At 38.7% G+C, this 18,492-nt stretch overlaps 1 protein-coding gene across 2 annotated transcripts in view; it reads right to left on the reverse strand.

Annotated features, from left to right (window-relative positions):
• Positions 1–12,074, reverse strand: part of cd2ap (CD2-associated protein) — a 69,361-nt gene extending 57,287 nt beyond the window's left edge. Inside the window, exon 1 of one of the 2 annotated variants that reach the window (XM_071478552.1) lies at positions 11,637–12,074. In XM_071478552.1, coding sequence (XP_071334653.1) covers positions 11,637–11,640 — 4 coding nt within the window. In that variant the 5' untranslated portion in view covers positions 11,641–12,074. The remainder of the gene's footprint in view (positions 1–11,636) is intronic. The other variant, XM_071478551.1, reaches the window with a different exon arrangement.
• Positions 12,075–18,492: the final 6,418 nt, after the last annotated feature.

The following is an 18,492-nucleotide window of genomic DNA, read 5'->3' on the forward strand; positions in this document are numbered from 1 at the left end:
AGAGGATCAAACACAAGAAATAGCCAGGGGTCCCACAGTGTTATAGCCTGTTGATGAAATTCAGGGATGCTCCAAACAGGCTGACACTGATCACAATCATATCATGTCAAATTAATGTCATTAGAAGAGGCAGACAGCAAGCCAATCATGAACTGGTTGCTGTTGCATAATCCAACATTTAAAATGGTGGCACATTTACACTGCAATTACACAAGGCTACAAAAGAACCATCTCTGAGAGTTAAACCTAAATAAAATCCAATATTAACACTAGGATAGTTGAAGCAGCTTTTTGCTTTTACCTGTTTTCCCTCATTAACAAACAGCCCTAAAGAGGCAACATGATTTTAAAGAAGGCTACAAACAGGTGAAATCATCTGGAAATATACGTTAAGTATTGTATAGATAGCATTATTGCAGTGCTAGACAACCTGCCAAAGCAACAATTTATCTACTGTAATCCATGTTATGTTTGAAGTTGGAGCCAAAGATTATTTTCAGTCTTGATCAATACGTTGATTATTTTTTCAATTAACCAATTCATCATCTAATGGGTGAAATGTCATAAATAATAAATAAATAAATAAATAAATGTCAATCCCTGTTTCCAGGATGATGTTGTAGCCCCACAGATATTCATTTTACAATGATATAAAAACAGAGGAAAACTGAAAATCTTCACATTTGAGGAGCTGCAATGAGAATTTTGTGTATTTGGCTGGTTTTGTCACCATTTTACTTGAAATGAGTAAAACCATAAATCAGTTATCATCAATCTTAAGTAGTCCCTCCTCATTTTCATAGTGTATGTATGGTGTTGGACAGGATAATGAACTTCTTCATTTCTGGTCTGGTGGAGACAAAACAGACATTATGGATCAGGTAGTGAAAACACTGACAAGGTGAGTAACACTCATTTTCTACAGCCCCCTTTCCACTGGTCAAAAAAAACTGCTAAGACCAACTAACATCAGGCAAAAAGGCACAATCAGCATTCACACCCAGGTCAAATGACTCAGGGATTTATTGGCTCTGGCTCAGATTGGCATTGATGTAAACACAAAACCCGGGTGAACAAACTAGTTTTTCACCCCTTTTCTTGCTGCGCCTTTCAGATCACACAAACACTGTAAACACACCTGCCACCTGCCCAGCACAGTACTGTTACATGAGAAGCACCGAAGCTACACCGTGCTTAGGGATGAAAGAGTGAGCTGCAGACCCAATATAAGTTTTAAAAACACACATCACAGACTGAAGAGTCTCACAGGGAGGCTCCAACACTGACAGGAGCAACAACCCAGGGATGTGACGTGACAGATCTGTTTGCACAGCGGCTAGCAGCTCACTCTGTCTCCACTGCTTCTGTGTGTGTGCTCTGTAAGTGCATGTGATGTGACATCGCTCTTTGCAGTTGTGTGTGTCCTCTGTCCAACCAGAAAGACAAACCGAGTGCCAGTGAAAAAGGGGTCAATCAGCTTTTATTAGCGGATTTACCCACGGTTAAAAAACCTGCTTATACCCGCTAATTTTGGTGGGAAAAGGGTATAAGATATGAGACCAGCGGCTGTCATAACCCTTAGCCCTGCACTTTTTCTGGCCAACCACAGATGAGACAATACATGTTCAGAACATTTCTGAGCGCTACACTCAATCCAAACAGTCTAGACACAAGAGGCGCAGACTAAAAAGAAACACCACACATGCTGAGAAATACACAAATAAACAACTTAGCCAAGGCCCCAGACAGTAATTTAGGGCTATCTGTCCATGTAACCACAGGAAGAGATATGGTCTGCTCAGCTGTAGTAAACAAACCAAGAGGCCACACTGACAGGCACAGTCATACTCCAGCTAGCTAACACACGGGACAGTGCTCATCTTCCAGATGACTGTATGTGGAGCAGAGGGACTTTTGTGCAACCACACAGATTACAGTCCCTCGGCAACCGCACAAACACACCCTGCCTCAGGAACGCAGGCCAAACAAATCAGTGTCTATTAAATCACTTCTACACACACTGCTATGATAGGATTTTTCTCACTGAACTTATCTTTAAGATGCCAGATAATAATGTGTTACTGGAATTATTGTTATCGCGGTCTTAGAAAAAAAAACTATGAAACAGGAAGCAGTTTACATTTTTTATATATATATATATATATATATATATATATATATTCATATATATATATATTCATATATATATATATATATATTACTTTAAATTACTTTTCAATGTTTATTTAAAAAAAAAAAAGAGTTTCACAAAACACAAATCACACAGTGGACATGATGTGACTGCAATTTTCACAATAAAAGTCCCAAATAAGGTACAAAATTCAGCCAATTTTTATTTATTAAAAATCATTTAAGACTGGTTTTTAAACATAATAATTTATATAGTAGGTGGGCTGGGCCTTATGGCTAGAAATATTGATTGATCATTTGATTTTACAACTGATATCGCCCGCTTATTATCCAGCTTTAGAAATCCAGACCATTACCAATTTGTAGGGAAAAAACATTTTAGAGAATGCATCAAAACCTGCTCAAGTCTGCAGCCCTGAAAACATTCAAAATTAAAATTAAAATACATTCATAGAGGTTGGTGCTTCAAACTCCTGCAATAATAAAATCTTTTGAATGTGCACAGCACAAGAGCGGAGTGTTGCTTCGCTCTGACAGCTGGTGCTCTTGCAGCTAAATACCTTGCACGGCTGCACCTGATAACACTACTGTTGCTGGTTGGTGTAGTGATTCTCTGTGGAGAAACTGCAGCGAGCAGGAGTTACTTCCTGTCTTATTATCATCAAACCTGCAATCCAAGATTTGATGAAATACATAATTTCATAAAAATCCAAAACATACAATATCATAAAAGTGGGGTGTTGGCCAGAAAACGTAAAAATATCAGCAAGATATCTGCAGTGGGACGGCACAATCATTGGTCCTCTGTCAGCATGCTGCTTGGAACATGAAGATTTCATGCTGATTAATTTAAGTGAAATCGATTTCATGGATTTTGTGGATTTTGCTTTGTTTTTTTTTTTTCTTTATTGCTGGACTAGCTGGTAACAACCCAGAAGCCACCTTTTAAAACTGGACCTTCATTGAAAATTTGACATTTTGTAGATAATAACCTTTATTTTCATGGTATTTGATGGCTATGTTTTCAACATGTAATAGGCAACATTTCTAGGTAAAAACAAATGTGTAGAGCTTAAATGATGTTTTAATTAATCAATAAGTCAACCAACAGAAGATCAATTAGCAACTATTTTGTTAAATGATTAACCATTTTGTGTTTTCCTCAGTCTCCTATGACAGTAAACTGAGTATGTTTTGACATTGGACTGTTGTCTATTTCATAGACAACTAATTAACTGACAAAATAAATGGCACATTAATTGATGATGAAAAGTCAGTTGAAACCCTATTACAGTGTTATAGTGTGAAGGTTGTTTACTTCTATCTACAACCTGGGTTGGACTGTATTTGTGAGCTGGGGGACCAACCGGACTAAGGTCTGTTCTCGTGGAGGTTTTTGGTAAATGTACTCTGGTGTAGGCATATGTGGTGATTATGGTTGATTATGGTTGTAAATGCAAAATGTCTCCTTCTTTAATGTGTAAAGGTCAAGCACAGATGAACTCTGGTTGTTTTTCTCTGCTTACTGAGGCCGCTGCTGCTGAATGAGTGCAGTGAGTGATAGATGTTGGCCTGTGAAATACCAGCAGTGGGACAGTGGACAAAGTCTCCTTGGTTTGTTCCTCAGAGGAAATGCCTCTCTAAATACATTAAATGCAGCCAAAACAGTCAGCACACAGGTGGTTTGTTTGTTTGTGTGTGTGTTTGTGTGTGTGTGTGTGTGTGAGAGCTTGTTTTACTATATTCATGGGGTCCCAAAACCAGGAGTCCAGTATACTTCTGTGGTCCGACAGCTCTGTGGGGACCAAAATGCTGGACTCAACAAATCTGAATGGCTGCTTAAGGGTTAGGGGTTAAGGTTAGACATTATGTTATGATGATTAAAGTTGGGGTAAGGGCTAGGGAACGCATGAAGTTAGTGATGGGTCCCGACAAATGTAGTAAAACAAGTGTGTGTGTGTGTGTGTGTGTGTGTGTGTGTGTAGCAGGAGCAAACTTCCTGCCACTCCAATGCAGTCAGGCAGCAGCAGGGGGATTCTGGCCTCAATTGTTGTACTGACTCATGAAGGGAAGAACTGAGAGTTTTTCTTGAGAAATGAAAGTGAACAGAAAAACAACAAAAACAACAACAACAACAACAACAACAGAGAAACCTGGATCACAACCACCTATGGTCACATCACAAAAAGCTCTTCAATCAGGGTTTATCCTCCGGTTTTTGCTGGGGTTGGAGAATGACTCTGTTCATCCATTCCTGGCCACTGTCCCAGGAAAAGCTATAGTGCCTTAACTGTGATATTCATACTGGCTTATTATTAAGCTTTTCCAGGCAAAGTAACCATATTGCATGTCTCTTTTAGTGCCCATAAAGCTTACACTGGTTGTAAGTTGGTAACTGACTGAAAGAATGCTAAAGCCATTAGTTTTCAGTGCCAAAGCAGGAAGCTAGCTGGCCTGCCTGCACGTCTCCCTGGCTAGCTCTGTGCTAATGGAGCAGTGAGGATGTGGGTCAGCAGGTCTGCTAGTCATTCATGGCCTAAGTGCGTCACGAGAGACTATGCAGCAGTACAAAGCAACATGATGCTTATTTTCTGTTACTGGTATCACACATACAGAAGTCGATTATGTGAAATCAGTTACATAACTTTAATTCCAGTCAAACATATTATTGTATCAACAAATTTCCAAAACAACTGAGAGCTCAGCAACAGCCACAAAAATGCTACACGAGTTGTTGTGTTGTCTTGGCATAAACGCAGAAATAGGTCAAAAAGCTAAGAGCTATAGCCAAAGGAGCATCCACTAAATGGTGTGCTGCCAAGCAGATAAGAGCAGAGCAAGAGCCAAAAGACTGTCCAAGAAGGAGATGATACACAAGAATTAGAAGGGTTTCCTTGTGTCCTGCAGTAGAATCTACTGGCAACAGTAGTTTTAATCTGCTCTTTAAAAATATTATAACATTTATGTTACTGAAGATGTGGCCGCAGTAATCCTGTAATAATTATTTGCATAATACAAGACACAGCCTACACTTCTGGGCTGTAATGACTGTGAAGGCATGAACCTCAGCTGTGGGTACAATGTCTGATAGATTCTTGGCTGCAGTTAAATTGTATCAGCGTTACTCATATCTTGACTTTTGTTTTTTGCTTTTAGATGCACTAATGGAAATTTGATGCATGTTAAAATCCATGTGAAAGTAATTGGGTATGTGATGAAACATCTACAAGACAAAACAGCAGGTCCAGTTGCTGCCTCTACACAGAAACAACACAGACGTGAGTAATAAAGTCTCCCTCCCCTCCCGAGACGTCAGCAGCCTCCCCTGCTTCTTTATGTGTGTATGAGGTATCAGACGGAGATATGAGGTGACTAAAAATGTTTCCATTCACTAGCCTAAACACTGATTGACTGAATGATACAGAGATAAAGATTAACCATACCTTAAGACTAACACAAACCACACTAAAACACTACTTCCTGGCTGATATCTGGCGTGGCCCACAGGTTTACGGGACACCAAGCGACAAAGGGAAAACAAAGTCAACCCCTTCTGATGTGTGTTTGAAGAGATAATGGCAGAAATAAGGAGGAACAAAGAAACACACTCTAACACACACAGGGAAATCTTTCTCGTTAACAGTCTGGCACGACACCTAGGCCTTAGGGAGTGGTGGCTTAGGATTCCAGACATATTTGCTACAGCTGACACATATGGGTGACTGAGAGAGAGAGTCAGATGGTCAAAAGCTACAGGAACAGTCAGTCCACAGCATTCTGGGGTGAAACATGCTTACTGTGTCTTTCTGTGCACTATTTCCTCTGCAGATGTATGCACCAAGTTGTGATAGCGGTCCAACAGAAACATAAGCCTGTCACCTCTGATGGTCCCAACCAAATAATGCTATGTCAAGTCCAATGTCATCTTAATGTGTTTTTCTTAAATTTTTGTTAATTGTTGCTTCACCATACATCTGCAACACACCTCCTCAGAAAGTACTCAGTAAGCCTACGTTCAAATTACTTAGTAACTTTAACTATCTATTCATTAAGAAAGTTTAGCCCACACTACAGCTTTCTTTTAACAAATGCATATAATAATGCAACAAAAAAGAAATGCAACCAAAGTGGATCAAGGCAGACTTTATACTGGATGGACAACCATTAAAAAATGTTAAGCTATACTCTACTCCCAACCCTTTAGATCACTTTCAGACAATTATGTTGACATTAGAGTGGAAACAGATGTAATTTATTATTATAAATCAAGCCAGTGTTGTTATATGCAGTGATATGGGTGAGTGTGGTGAGAGAATAAAAATGCCCCTTTGTTTTTTATAAGTTAAAATGTCATGAAACGACTCCAAAGATATTAAGTTTACTATTATAGACGACTAAGAAACCAGAAAGTACATGTGTAAGGGGTGGGACCAGAGAATACTGGTATTCTTTCTTTATCATTAATCGTTTACAGAAACGGTTGCAGGTACATTTCGATGGACTAATTGATTAATTGACTAATCACTGCAGCTTAAATAATCAACACACTTACTGATACACTCATGTGGCCTGACCATCTTATATCATGGATGATCTTACTTTGGCATATGATCTACTTTTCACACAGATTGCATCATTAAAAAGTTGCAACATTTAGATTTTCTTATTAAGATCTTATTTTTAAAAGTTCAAACTGCTAACCAGCCCAGTGTCGATAGTTTCACAGTTAGTCCACTAACTGTAGCTGCTGATGGCTGGTCCTTGTTCTGCTCTGCAGCCTTGGTGAGCCTGGCATAGTGGCACATGAACACGTTGTCCACTGGAGCAGAACTTAGCAGAACACAGAACCCTCTGTGCTTTTAATACATGCGAAGGTAAGTCATGGTTGTTTCTTTTCATAATAATAAAAACAATGTGAATCATAATGAAGGTTAGCACTGAATTTAGTCTCAGCCCTGTACACTAAGTCACTGGGAGCAGGATCACGTGCTGTGTTTGACTGACTTTGGTACAAAATGACTTCAGCAGCTGCAGCTGTAAGTTCCTCATGTCTTCATGAAGAACTGACTTTTCAAACTGAGAAAACAAGTAAATGTGTCTGTCATGACAGTCGATTCAACTTTATTGAACTTGTTTCCAGTTAAACTCAGTTTTACATTTTTAAAATTTATAAAATGAGTTTGAACTAACTTATTTAACTTAATTCAGAATTTCAACCTGAGTTCAGTTAAATCATGTTTTTAAGGTGGCAGGGAAATTTTTTAAGTTGAACACATTTAAAATAATTTACAGTGTTTTGCTGTCTGTTTGCTGCTTTGTTATGAATGTCTGTGTGTATTTGTCTCAGCCCAGTCTTGTTTCATGTTGTGTTCTTCTTATCAGATTCAATTGATCTTCTCCCCTCAGCCTCAACCTCCTAAACTTAAACAGTTCAAGAGAGTGACTCAAGTCCTGCTCTCTATTATGACCAGTATTGAAGTTGACAATTTCAGTCTCACTGCACATTAATGCAAGTCTTTTTATCAGTTTTATTAATCTCTGTATTATCTTTGCTTTCAAGTGTAGCAAGTAAAGCACAGCAAATTTTAATCGCACTTCCTGTCTGTGTGCCGGGTCAAAGTTCAGCAAACGGAGAAGAACTTCCAGGTTATTGATTTCCCCTCCACACACAATGCTTCCAGGTAAAGAGTTTTACAACATGGGTCTTATATAAGCCAGTGACAGGGAGGAGGATGTTAGAGGGGAAGGAGGGAGGGAGGGGGGAAAGGAAGGAAGGAAGAGAAAAAGAGAGGGGGGAATACTCAAGGCCACGCAGGCGAGCTGACTGCCAGGCAGACTGTCTAGATCAGTGTGCTCTCTGTGTTACTCTCAGTCACTCACACACACAATCAGAGAAGAGGAAACCAATAACTGCATTCCTTCTCACTGCTCTGAGAGGTAGCTGATACGAAGGGCAAAGTGTTGCCAGGAGAAATCAAGTGAGATGGAGCAGTCTGTTCTAAATGAGGGCCTGGATTCTGCTGCTCACCTTCATTTACCCGCAGCACGGTGTGAAGATAATAGCTGAATATGTGTACTTTCCAGCACCCTGCCAAACATTACACACACCTGGGAGCCAAGCTAGACAATCAGACATGCTTTAAACAGCTTTATTCAGGTTATCAAACCTGCCCTGCTTCACAGATTACATAAGCAATTATTCTAGGAGCAAGCAAAAGAACTACTGCCGTGACCACACTTTTTTTTTACATTATAACCACTACTATCACCACCGCTGTCGTTTATTTGCCCATGTGAAGGCACGATGTCAGATAGTGACTATACTATGCTTGTTTTAGTGCCGAAACAGTTAGTCAATTAATCAACAACTGTCAAGTACTTTGACAATTGATTCATCTTTTCAATCACTTTTAAAGCACAAATAAGGAGGATTACTCGATAACACAGCCCAACTGATACAAGAGTTTTGATGCTGTTGGGAGTTTTTAAAATTGAATAATGATATAGCAATGAATAGTATTGTTTTTTAAAGGAGTTTTTTGTAAGTTTTTCTATCACCACATGGTCATTGTTAGCATTAACAACTGTTTACTTACCAGTCTTATCAAGAATTTAAGCAATTGTTGAGTTTACAATGCAAGAGGAATACGTCCTCTGAGCAGCACTACTTCTTCAGGACAACCTAGATGCTACAGTGGACCTAGCTGGTTGGCATGCTAACTTCAATAGAAGACAAGAAGTGATAGAGATAGAAGCAAAACAAGAGGGTTGCTTTCCACTTCAGGAGACAGCTCTTGGTGAATAAAGGAATGAAGTTTGATGCTGAACTCACAACGTTTCCTCAAGACTGGTGAGAAAACAGCTGTTAATGCTAATGTTGGCTTTGTATCAATAGCAAAACTTACAGCTCCTCTAAATATAAATACAAAACAAACTAGAATCTTTCTTGGGATGGGATCACACCAGCCACAACACCTGTCAAAGACCCCTGAGTAGTCATTACTACATTATTACATGAGTACTCAGCACACCAATCTTTGAACTCTTCATTTTGATCTCAACAACACACCTGTAAAGTTTCATGACTGTGTCTTGCACAGTTGTGACCCTATCCTGGTGATAAAATCTGTCCAAAGACAGACAGACACATAAACACCTGTCCTCAAAACCTCCTGTGTGGTAGTTCCTGCTACAGTAGGTGTCTCCAGGACCACATTTTGAAAACAATACCAGCCCCTCTGCGGTGGTAATAATCTCTATTCAGATCCTTTACTTTCTTTTTTTTTTATCTCCACTGATCTTTTGCACATTTGAAAAAGACAGAAAACTAAAGAACTGTTTTGTCAGGTTATCATCAAAGACAACAAGTGAGTTCCTGTGACACAGTTTTACATCTGAAGACAGTCATCAAAGCTGTATTGTCTTCATCTAACTAGGGGTACAGGCCTATAACCATGACCTCTCATTCATCAAGTGTTCACCTCAGTTTTGCAATTTGAAGTCTATTTCTCTGTGAATATGTGCAAAAGGAGTAAAAGAGGACCACAATTAGTTTTTTTATTTATTACTGAATGATAATGAACATTTAAGCACCATATTAACCAGGTTTGGTAAACTGACCTTCATCAGTTAAGTTAAAGCCAGGGTGGGAAAACATGAACACATTCTGGTAAATATTGAGTGAGGCCAGTGAGGTTAATGTTCACCAGACGTTCTGGCACATGTCCAGTCTTTGTTTCTGCGATTCTGTTGAATGCTACAGTGAAGTAACGATATAACTGGGGCGTTCTGGTGGTCTAATAAGTTGTCCTTGTAATCCCAATGTCCCCTGTTCAAATCAAGTATGGGACCTTTGATATATGTAATCCCAGCACTCTCTCCCCTCATTTCCTCTTTATACTATCCACTATTAAAATTAAGGCACAGAGGAGGGGACCACACCATGCACCACAAAACTAGATTTTAGTTGATCAACCACTGGTACGCTGCATGAAGCCTGAGCTAAGTTCAGGGTAACGCAACCATGCAGAATGTGTAGGGCTCACATACTCAGCTTGGACATGTTCAAACACAGCTGAAATACCCTAAGCAATGAGCTACCTGAAGAAAGACATACCAAAGAATAGTATAAAGAGTATAAACTACAAATGGACACTAGTTAAAAAGTCTGTATATAGAGTGGTTGTCAGATATTTTAATAAGACCACAAAAGAGATGGATTTCTCTCCTGGGTTCACATTTTTAAGAACAACCCAGCTTGTTCTGATAATCCTCTCTCTGCTTTGTTGTTCTCTGTGAAACAAACACAGTGTTAGTTTTACATCTCTCCTACATCCTCACTCTGGTATTTCAAACTATGTTTAAGCACCAGTTTAGCACAATTTGCGCAAAACAGTTTTGTTTTTATGCAGTTCTGTGACTTAAGAGTGTGTGAGCAGAGTCTGCAGCTTCACACATCTGAGGGCTAAACGAGGCCGAGCTTAAAACCTGTTTTACAACATAGCAAAGTTCTTGAGCACGTCATACTGCACACAACCACACAGACTGCACATCTAGCAAGACGCAGTTGGCAGGTATACAAAAGCTTTGCAACGTGCACACAAAGATCAGAGTTTCCTTTACATATAGACAGCATGACAATGACAACACCCACTCTCTGTAACAACAAGTATCATCAACTCCTGTGTATGACATGAAAGATAGCAACTGTCTTTGGCTGCAATGACAAAGTGTCACAGGGAAATGTTCTTGAATGTATGATGTTGTCAGCCTTGAGATGACTAACTCTATCACCTTAAGAATCAGGTTCATTTAATACCCTGCTGTAAGGTTAAATGATGGGTCAAGGGTCCATTATGGTTCAGTGTTCAGTGGTGGCAAGTAAAGCACTGCATGCATCTGGGTGTGGGAGCTTGCAGCAAGTTTGTCACTGTCATGGATAAATGTAAGTCACGACACTGTGCGCTCAATAAAAATATCTATTCCTTCCACAAGCCTTAAATAGACTGACGAAAGAGGAAGTTAACCTATAACATCAGAAGAAGCTAACTTGATGTCAGAAGTTTCCTGTCTGTGGAATTACCTCAACAAATGTACACTGTGAGCAGTCCTAACTTTGGATAACTGATGATAAACTGGGAGTATCTGGCTACTCCTGTGTTCCCAGGGCAGTCAGTGGTTTTGCAGAGGCCATGTCGACATCAGCTTTGAGGTAGCTCACGTTAACATTAGCTAGAAATGCAGCCAAATCCAGGGATGGAGGTGGCGTTATCCAGTTAACCAAACAGCTAGCTGGCTAGGCTAAACAGCTAGCCAAGTGGCTTGCTAACTTTAACTCCTTATTGCCAAAAGCTGGACGTATAATTTAAGACACTGACACTTGGTTTAATGCTTTACATAGGTTGGACTTGTTTTGTACATGGAGTCGAAAGAAAGAGCAGTTCACGTATAAACACAACACAAGCGCCACATCATGGAAAACTTACCCATTCCTGTCCTTCGCAACGCCTCGCTATCAAACGTTGGGAATATTTGATCCAGCAGCTTCGCTGCTAGCTAGCGACGAGCCAGGTAGATGTGTATAATCGACCACAAAGTGTTTTTTGTCGATTCACAGCCGATAAAGAAGTCAGTTCAGCCGTTTATCCATTCGCCCTTGCCCCAGCAGCAGCAGCAGCACCGCCAGCCTCCCTAGTCCTCTCTTGGTGGTGGTACAAGATTATTGTGCAGGAAGTTAAGCAGGAGTCTCCACCTTTCTTGGACTTGCCTCCACGGGTTACCGCTGCTGCCTGCTGCCACCAAAATACAAACCAACAGGAAACTTCGCGATGCTTCAGGCGGGACAGTCCCGCGAGAGGAATGCTTAATGGAATGTTGATCCCCCCTTTATTACTGGCCCACTCAGCAAGTACACTAACTACTGTCGGTGTGTGTGTGTGTAATTCACTCACTCCAGCTCCTCCTATTATTGTGACACTTAAAATTTGGGTTTCCGGAATTTTATGATCATGGGAATCAACTCCACCCTACAACTCTACACTATAAATACTGTTATTACTCAAAACAACTGATAACAAATTGTTATGTGTATATATTGGTCTAATACAAATATTTTATTTGTACAACTCAGCACTTTTCATGTACAAGGAGACAGCAAAAGACGCATCAATACATAAAATGAATGCCTAAAAAGGATGAAACCATCAGGATAAACAGACAATCATTAGTAAAAACAAACATAAACTCAGGTTTTAACATAAGAAAGAGAACGAAAAGAAAGAAGGCATCGTCCAATGTTAAAAGCAAATGGAAGACTGATGTAAGAAGATGTAAAAGCAGACACAGTTGTTAGACCACAATGAGTGTTGGTATGGTGAGTTATATGTTGAAGGACAGTGAGAGCATGACTTTTCATTCTGGCTTTGATGGTTCCCAGGACAAAAAAAAAGTTTTAATATGTGGAACGATGGTTCCATCAGATCAGGGTAAGGAATCCAAAGACCAAAGAACAGGGAAGAAAAATGTCAAACATGTCAGTTGATTTGATGATATGATCATTTCAAACGCAACCAGAAACAGAGACATTAAGACTCTTATAGGCGACTATAAAAATCATATACTCAAATTTTGAAATTTGAATTTAGAAAAAAATACACCACAATAACACAACATGAGGATTTCTGTAATCTGAAAAAGACGTAGGCTGAAGCTACAGCTTAATGTGCAGGTTATAGCCTTTCTACAATACACAACGTCGATATCAAGAGCTGACATCAAGGAAAAGCATCAGGCAACATTCCACACCCAGCCATACTCATTTTAGTTAGGTTTTCTGATCTCTTTTTTTTTGTTCAATAATATCGTTTTTAAACATTTTTGAAGCTTACAATATGTGGTGCTTTTTTTTCAGTTCCACTGTCACAAAAAAAAAAGCTGAACTCTGAATGAAAACATGAAAAGGTGAAAGAAAAAGAGATGAAAGGATTGAGATTAAAAAGCTATGTAATATATCCTCCACTGACAGGAACACCAAGCTAAAACTAATGGTGGTGGGCAAAGTAATAGAAACGCCTGTCTGTATAACTTTCATGTAAAAGGATTTGTTGCTAGACTGCTGTATTAGATGGCATTAGCTTTAGCTGAGTGTCCCCAGTAAACTGCCAACTGAGTATAAGATAAAGGTGAGCTGTACGAATGATTGTGCAAATGTAGCCCAGTAGTGCAACTCTGGCAGCCATGATGTGCAGTCAAACAGTTTGCATCAATAATACAACACTGTGACATATGCATTACAGAAATGGAAGAGAACAATGTAATGTAATACAATACAATACAATATTTGATATAATATACAACCTCTATGGCCAATTTGTAACCAGAATCAAAAGAAAGTAGAGTGCAGGCAGGCTCATACAGTGTAATGAGGTCAGAGAGGTAAGTATAGATAGGTGTGAGTGCTTGTGGTGGTGAAGGTGGTGAAGGTGAGACTCGCCACTCACGACTATGCAACAGTTTAACCATGTGTTGAAAGGTTAGAGGTATACAACAAACCAAAACCTATCTTTCTTTTTTAATAATTTCCTGTTTTCTTTCCATATCAGTGGGGGCTGTTGGACTCCTTCTCCCCTGTCTTGTTTTCTCTCTCTCTTTTGTCGTGTGCACAGCAATGAATCAATGATTTCTCAACATTTTCTGATTTAAATCCTGCTGGATGCAATAACTTTTAAAAATGTCAAAAATAGTTGGCATGAGAAGGAACAATATGTTCCTTCCTGTGGGCTGATTGACAACATGCCACGGGAAATATTCACACCACACCCCAAACAACATCCCTGCAGGGAAGGAAATGAAGCAAAACCTGCTCAACATATATTTCTGCTATAATTCGATTATAACCTCTGACAAAATACATACTCTAAGTGTTGGAACGCATTTTCATTTCAAATTGACAAAATTAACCAAATTACCTTCAAATAATGTATGTTTAACATTTAATTAACTCTCTGATGGTAAAATTATTGACGTTAAAATCTTCCTTAGTGGTTATTTTCCTATCTAGTTTCTTAGTCTCTTGCTTTAAGATAAAAAGACATGTAAGAATTATGATTATTACCCTTCATTTATGAATTTTTTAAAGACAAAAAAGGTTGGATTACCCTGCATTCAAATCCTTTCTATTATGCTATTAAAAGCAGAGTTATTGCTGGCAGCACTTGGTCCAGTGCCCGCTGCCAATTACACCAGAGAATGAACTGTTAAAAAAGGAAGTAGTTGAGGGCAAACTCATCCTGACAGGCGCCATTAAAGCTGAATGTCAACAACCTTTCAAAGGACAGGGTAAAAAAAAATTCTATGCAAATGCGTTTGACCGCTACCACACACACACACACATACACACACAAACAAACAGAGAGAGAGAGAGAGACAGGCAGGCATGCACACAGAGCGAGGTTCATTGTTGGTCAGTATGAATGAAAACACATTGGGAAACTGGTTGCCCAAGTGGATTATGGGAACCACAACTGTTTTCATTTGCTCTCATGAATGCAAACATCAGTGATTTCTGTTTTGGCAGCACATATTCATATACACACATATCGCATATTCATGTTCACACATTTATTCCTAACGATTTGAGATCACTGAAAACACGTTGCCTTTATTTCATCAATATATTTTGAAAATTGCAGATATAACATAAAAAGAATTAGATTAATAGCTGCTGTGTTCACCAGTACAGACTCAAATATGGTTATGCCTTATTTTATGGGCCCATAGTTTCTGAATACTTTTGCTAATAATTTCATAGAAATTCCTGGAAAGAGCTCTAGAATTCAGTAGTAAATATTTGGGGAAAATATAAAATAGTTTTCAGTTGGTACAGTTCAGATTCATTTATCTCAGTTAAGTGTCAATCCAACCCAAGGAGCACAGCAGTCAGCTGAGCATGAGAAGATGTGAATAATATAATAGGAAGCACTTTATTATCTGATTCCTTACTTCTGAATAAGAACTGTGTATTGTAAAGAAAATAGAAACATCCTTATAAAAAAAATCTTCATCCCACATAAATACTCATTCATTGTTCCAACTGTGCAACTGATACAATTGCAGTTGTATCAATTAAATAATTCCCCCTGACTGCATATAGAGAGAGTGAAGTTGCAAATAATCCATGTATAATGACCGATTATTTGGATTCATATTAGCAGTTATTTTAAAGAACTGTCTATTTTCTATATAATTAGACTCAGCTACTCAGTGCTTCCAGGGAACCTAGCCCGAGGTTTCTCTACATGGCTCATCAGCAACTGTTTCCATATCAAAAGTTGCTATCAAAGAGCCATTGAGATAGAGCACTTTACATGAACACTTCCTTTGAAGCTCTTCAGTGCCAAACAATGACAGGGTGTGTGTAGCTGCTACATGATAACAATTTGAATGCAAGATTTGCACGTAACTGTCTTGTGACTGTTTTGAACAACAAAGACAAATCAGATGAAAATACTGGGAGCTGGTCCCAGTCTGAAGCCTTCCTGCAGACAAACATCTACAATGGACTGTAACTGGATAAAAACAGATTTATACTGAACATGTTGACTCTAAGCTCCTCCAGCCCTGTTCAATTACATCATCTGCTGTATCTGTCAGTGCTTACTGAAAACACCTGTTGCTCAGGGTGACTTGGTTTAACTGTGTAATCCAGAGCCACCCAGTGGGTGAGATGTCAAACTGCAAACTGTCTTTTATATCAGCTCATATCTCAGCCTGCATTTTATACTGTGTTTAAACTGAGGTCAGTGAACGCAACTCCTTTCAAAGGTCGCACTGAGAAGCTGATGGGTAATACCAACTATTACCAACAACTGTTTTAAATGATAAGAATGAAAAGCTAAATTAATATTGATTTCAAAGTAGTTCAGTGGATAATAGGAGATATGAAAGGTTTTGGAAACACTTTATATGTTGTATATTAACATTTAATAAATGGTTTAAAACACACAAAAATGTTTTAACTGATGTAAGTCCTTATAATGGGTTTGACAACAACATGGAGGCTGGCGTATTAAAAAATAATGAATTAGCACATTTGTACAGTTGATGTACAGTTGAAATATATCTTAAACACTGAAAATGTCTTTATATCTTCTTACATGCATACATTACTATCACTGTACATTACTATACCACATTATAATGTGTTATAAATGTTTTCATACACAGGCATAATTTCATTCCTATTATTCTGACACAGTATTTAATTATTGTAAGATAGTCATCATAAAAATAAAATTAATATGATGCCCTTTATTTTAAATTAATTAAACACTGTAAAATCAATAGAGGATAAAACAAGGTATTAGTTTAAACTGCATTTTTGCACTTAGCTGTCAGTCAGATAAGAGAGGTGCATCACATTTAGTGGTAGATGCATTTTCCCAAGATCAAGATCAAATACAGGAAACTGCTAAAAGGCATGCGGGGTATATAGAGATGTGTGTGTGTGTGTGTGTGTGTGTGTGTGTGTGTGTGTGTGTGTGTGAGAGAGATTAGGATGAACTGTCTGACTCTGATACATGAGGGCTGGAGTTTGCTCCTTGCAATAACCAAGTTTCTCCAGCAGAGTTCAGGCTAACCTTAGTGTTGTTTTAAGACTTGAGAAACTTAGGCATTAACTTTTCTTTCTGAATTGTTGAGTCCCTGTAAATTCCCCAATAATACTATGGAAACAAACTACTGATAGCCTGATAATAGGTTATTGATGTTTTTATGCAATATTTTAATATGAATACTGTTTTGGTTTTATTTATATTAAAATATGATTATTTATGCTCATTAACTGTATCAAAAATAACAAAATGTAAAATGTACAGTATTACAGTGAGCATGGGGAGCTAGCTTAGCCACTGTAGGCTTCTTCCTGGTATTGCTCATGCTGGCTCAATGTCACACTGCCATGGCTTCCTGGGACACTGAGCCTTTGTTAATGTTATAAGAAACATTTGTGCTTTTCCTGCCATGACAAGTCAAATGGTCTGCAAATGGTTGAAAAGGGCCTTTTGACAGCTAGAATTTCACTGTAGCTGCCTTACATATTTAAAGGTCACCAACTTCTTAGCAGTCTTCATCAAAACCTGTTCAAAAATTAGGGGATCCCTAACTCCTGGTGGTAAGTGCTCAAACTTGAAAAGGTCATTCAGTCCCCAACCTTTTTTGTGGAATGGACCGGTTTCATGAAAGATAATATTTTCATGTTCTGGCCTTCAAGGTGTGGGGGATAAATATGACGAAATAAAATGACATGACTGGCATAAAAACAAATATAAAGTGCATAAAAATACAACTTACCTTAATGCTGAATCAGTGGGAGCCGTTTTTTTCTTTCCAAAAAACTCCAGGAGAGAATCCTGTCATTTTTCAAAATAAAACAGCTTTCAGACTCCAATAATCAATCATTTATTCTTTCTGTGCGGCCCAGTACCAAATCACCCATGGACCGGTACTTGGTTGGGGACTGCTGGTTTAGAGCTCAGGAGTTTTACCTTGTTGGGTAATTGAACAATATTACAATGCATGTGTGTCCAACATCTCAGTTCACTGAAGAATGGGCCTGTTACTCCTGGAAAAATAGCAGAATTTTCATTATTTTTCAAATAGCAAGCCACCTCTGTAAGAAGGAAAACCTGTGCCACCCACTGACTCACTATAACAGGTTTCTCTCCACTCGGCAGATGAGAAGTCATGATGTAGAGTTTGCTTAAGTTGTAATCTTACAGTAGATGAAGTTGGTGAACACAGTGGTGCAGTTGACACCTTTAGGCCTGCTGCGTTGGACATTTGGGTTTGAGTTTGGTCTGTTACCTGGAGACTCCACTTAAAACTCCAAGTATTTACCTTTGAGGAGCATCAGTCTGACCATCTGATGAGAAGTGGGTTGCCTGAGAGGGGAGTCAAACATTGACAAGTCATCAAATTAATTTAGTTCAAACACAAACATCTACAGGACCCTCCTCTATGTACATCCTGGGTGGCAGGATTCAGCTACAGCAGAAATAAACATTTGTCTGTGCAGATGATGGACTGAAGTGGAAAATTCAATGCATTACGCAAATGTACACATTAACACATTTGGATTATTAAACAAGTGGGCTTTTGTAGTAGTAGGGAGAGATAAGGTGTGAGTCATTAGGTTATAAACATAGTCTGTTAGGCTGCTTTGTTTAAATTGCCAAGAGTTACAGCATTAATACACTTATAACTACAGTGACTGTTAATACAGACCAGTATATCTAAAGAAGCACTAGGTAATGTATGGCTTTTAAAATCATAATTGGTATGAAC

This window comes from Trachinotus anak, unplaced genomic scaffold (genome assembly GCF_046630095.1).
Source record: "Trachinotus anak isolate AG129_WGS33_773 ecotype Australia unplaced genomic scaffold, CSIRO_AGI_Tana_v1 ptg000005l, whole genome shotgun sequence".
NCBI lineage: Eukaryota > Metazoa > Chordata > Actinopteri > Carangiformes > Carangidae > Trachinotus > Trachinotus anak.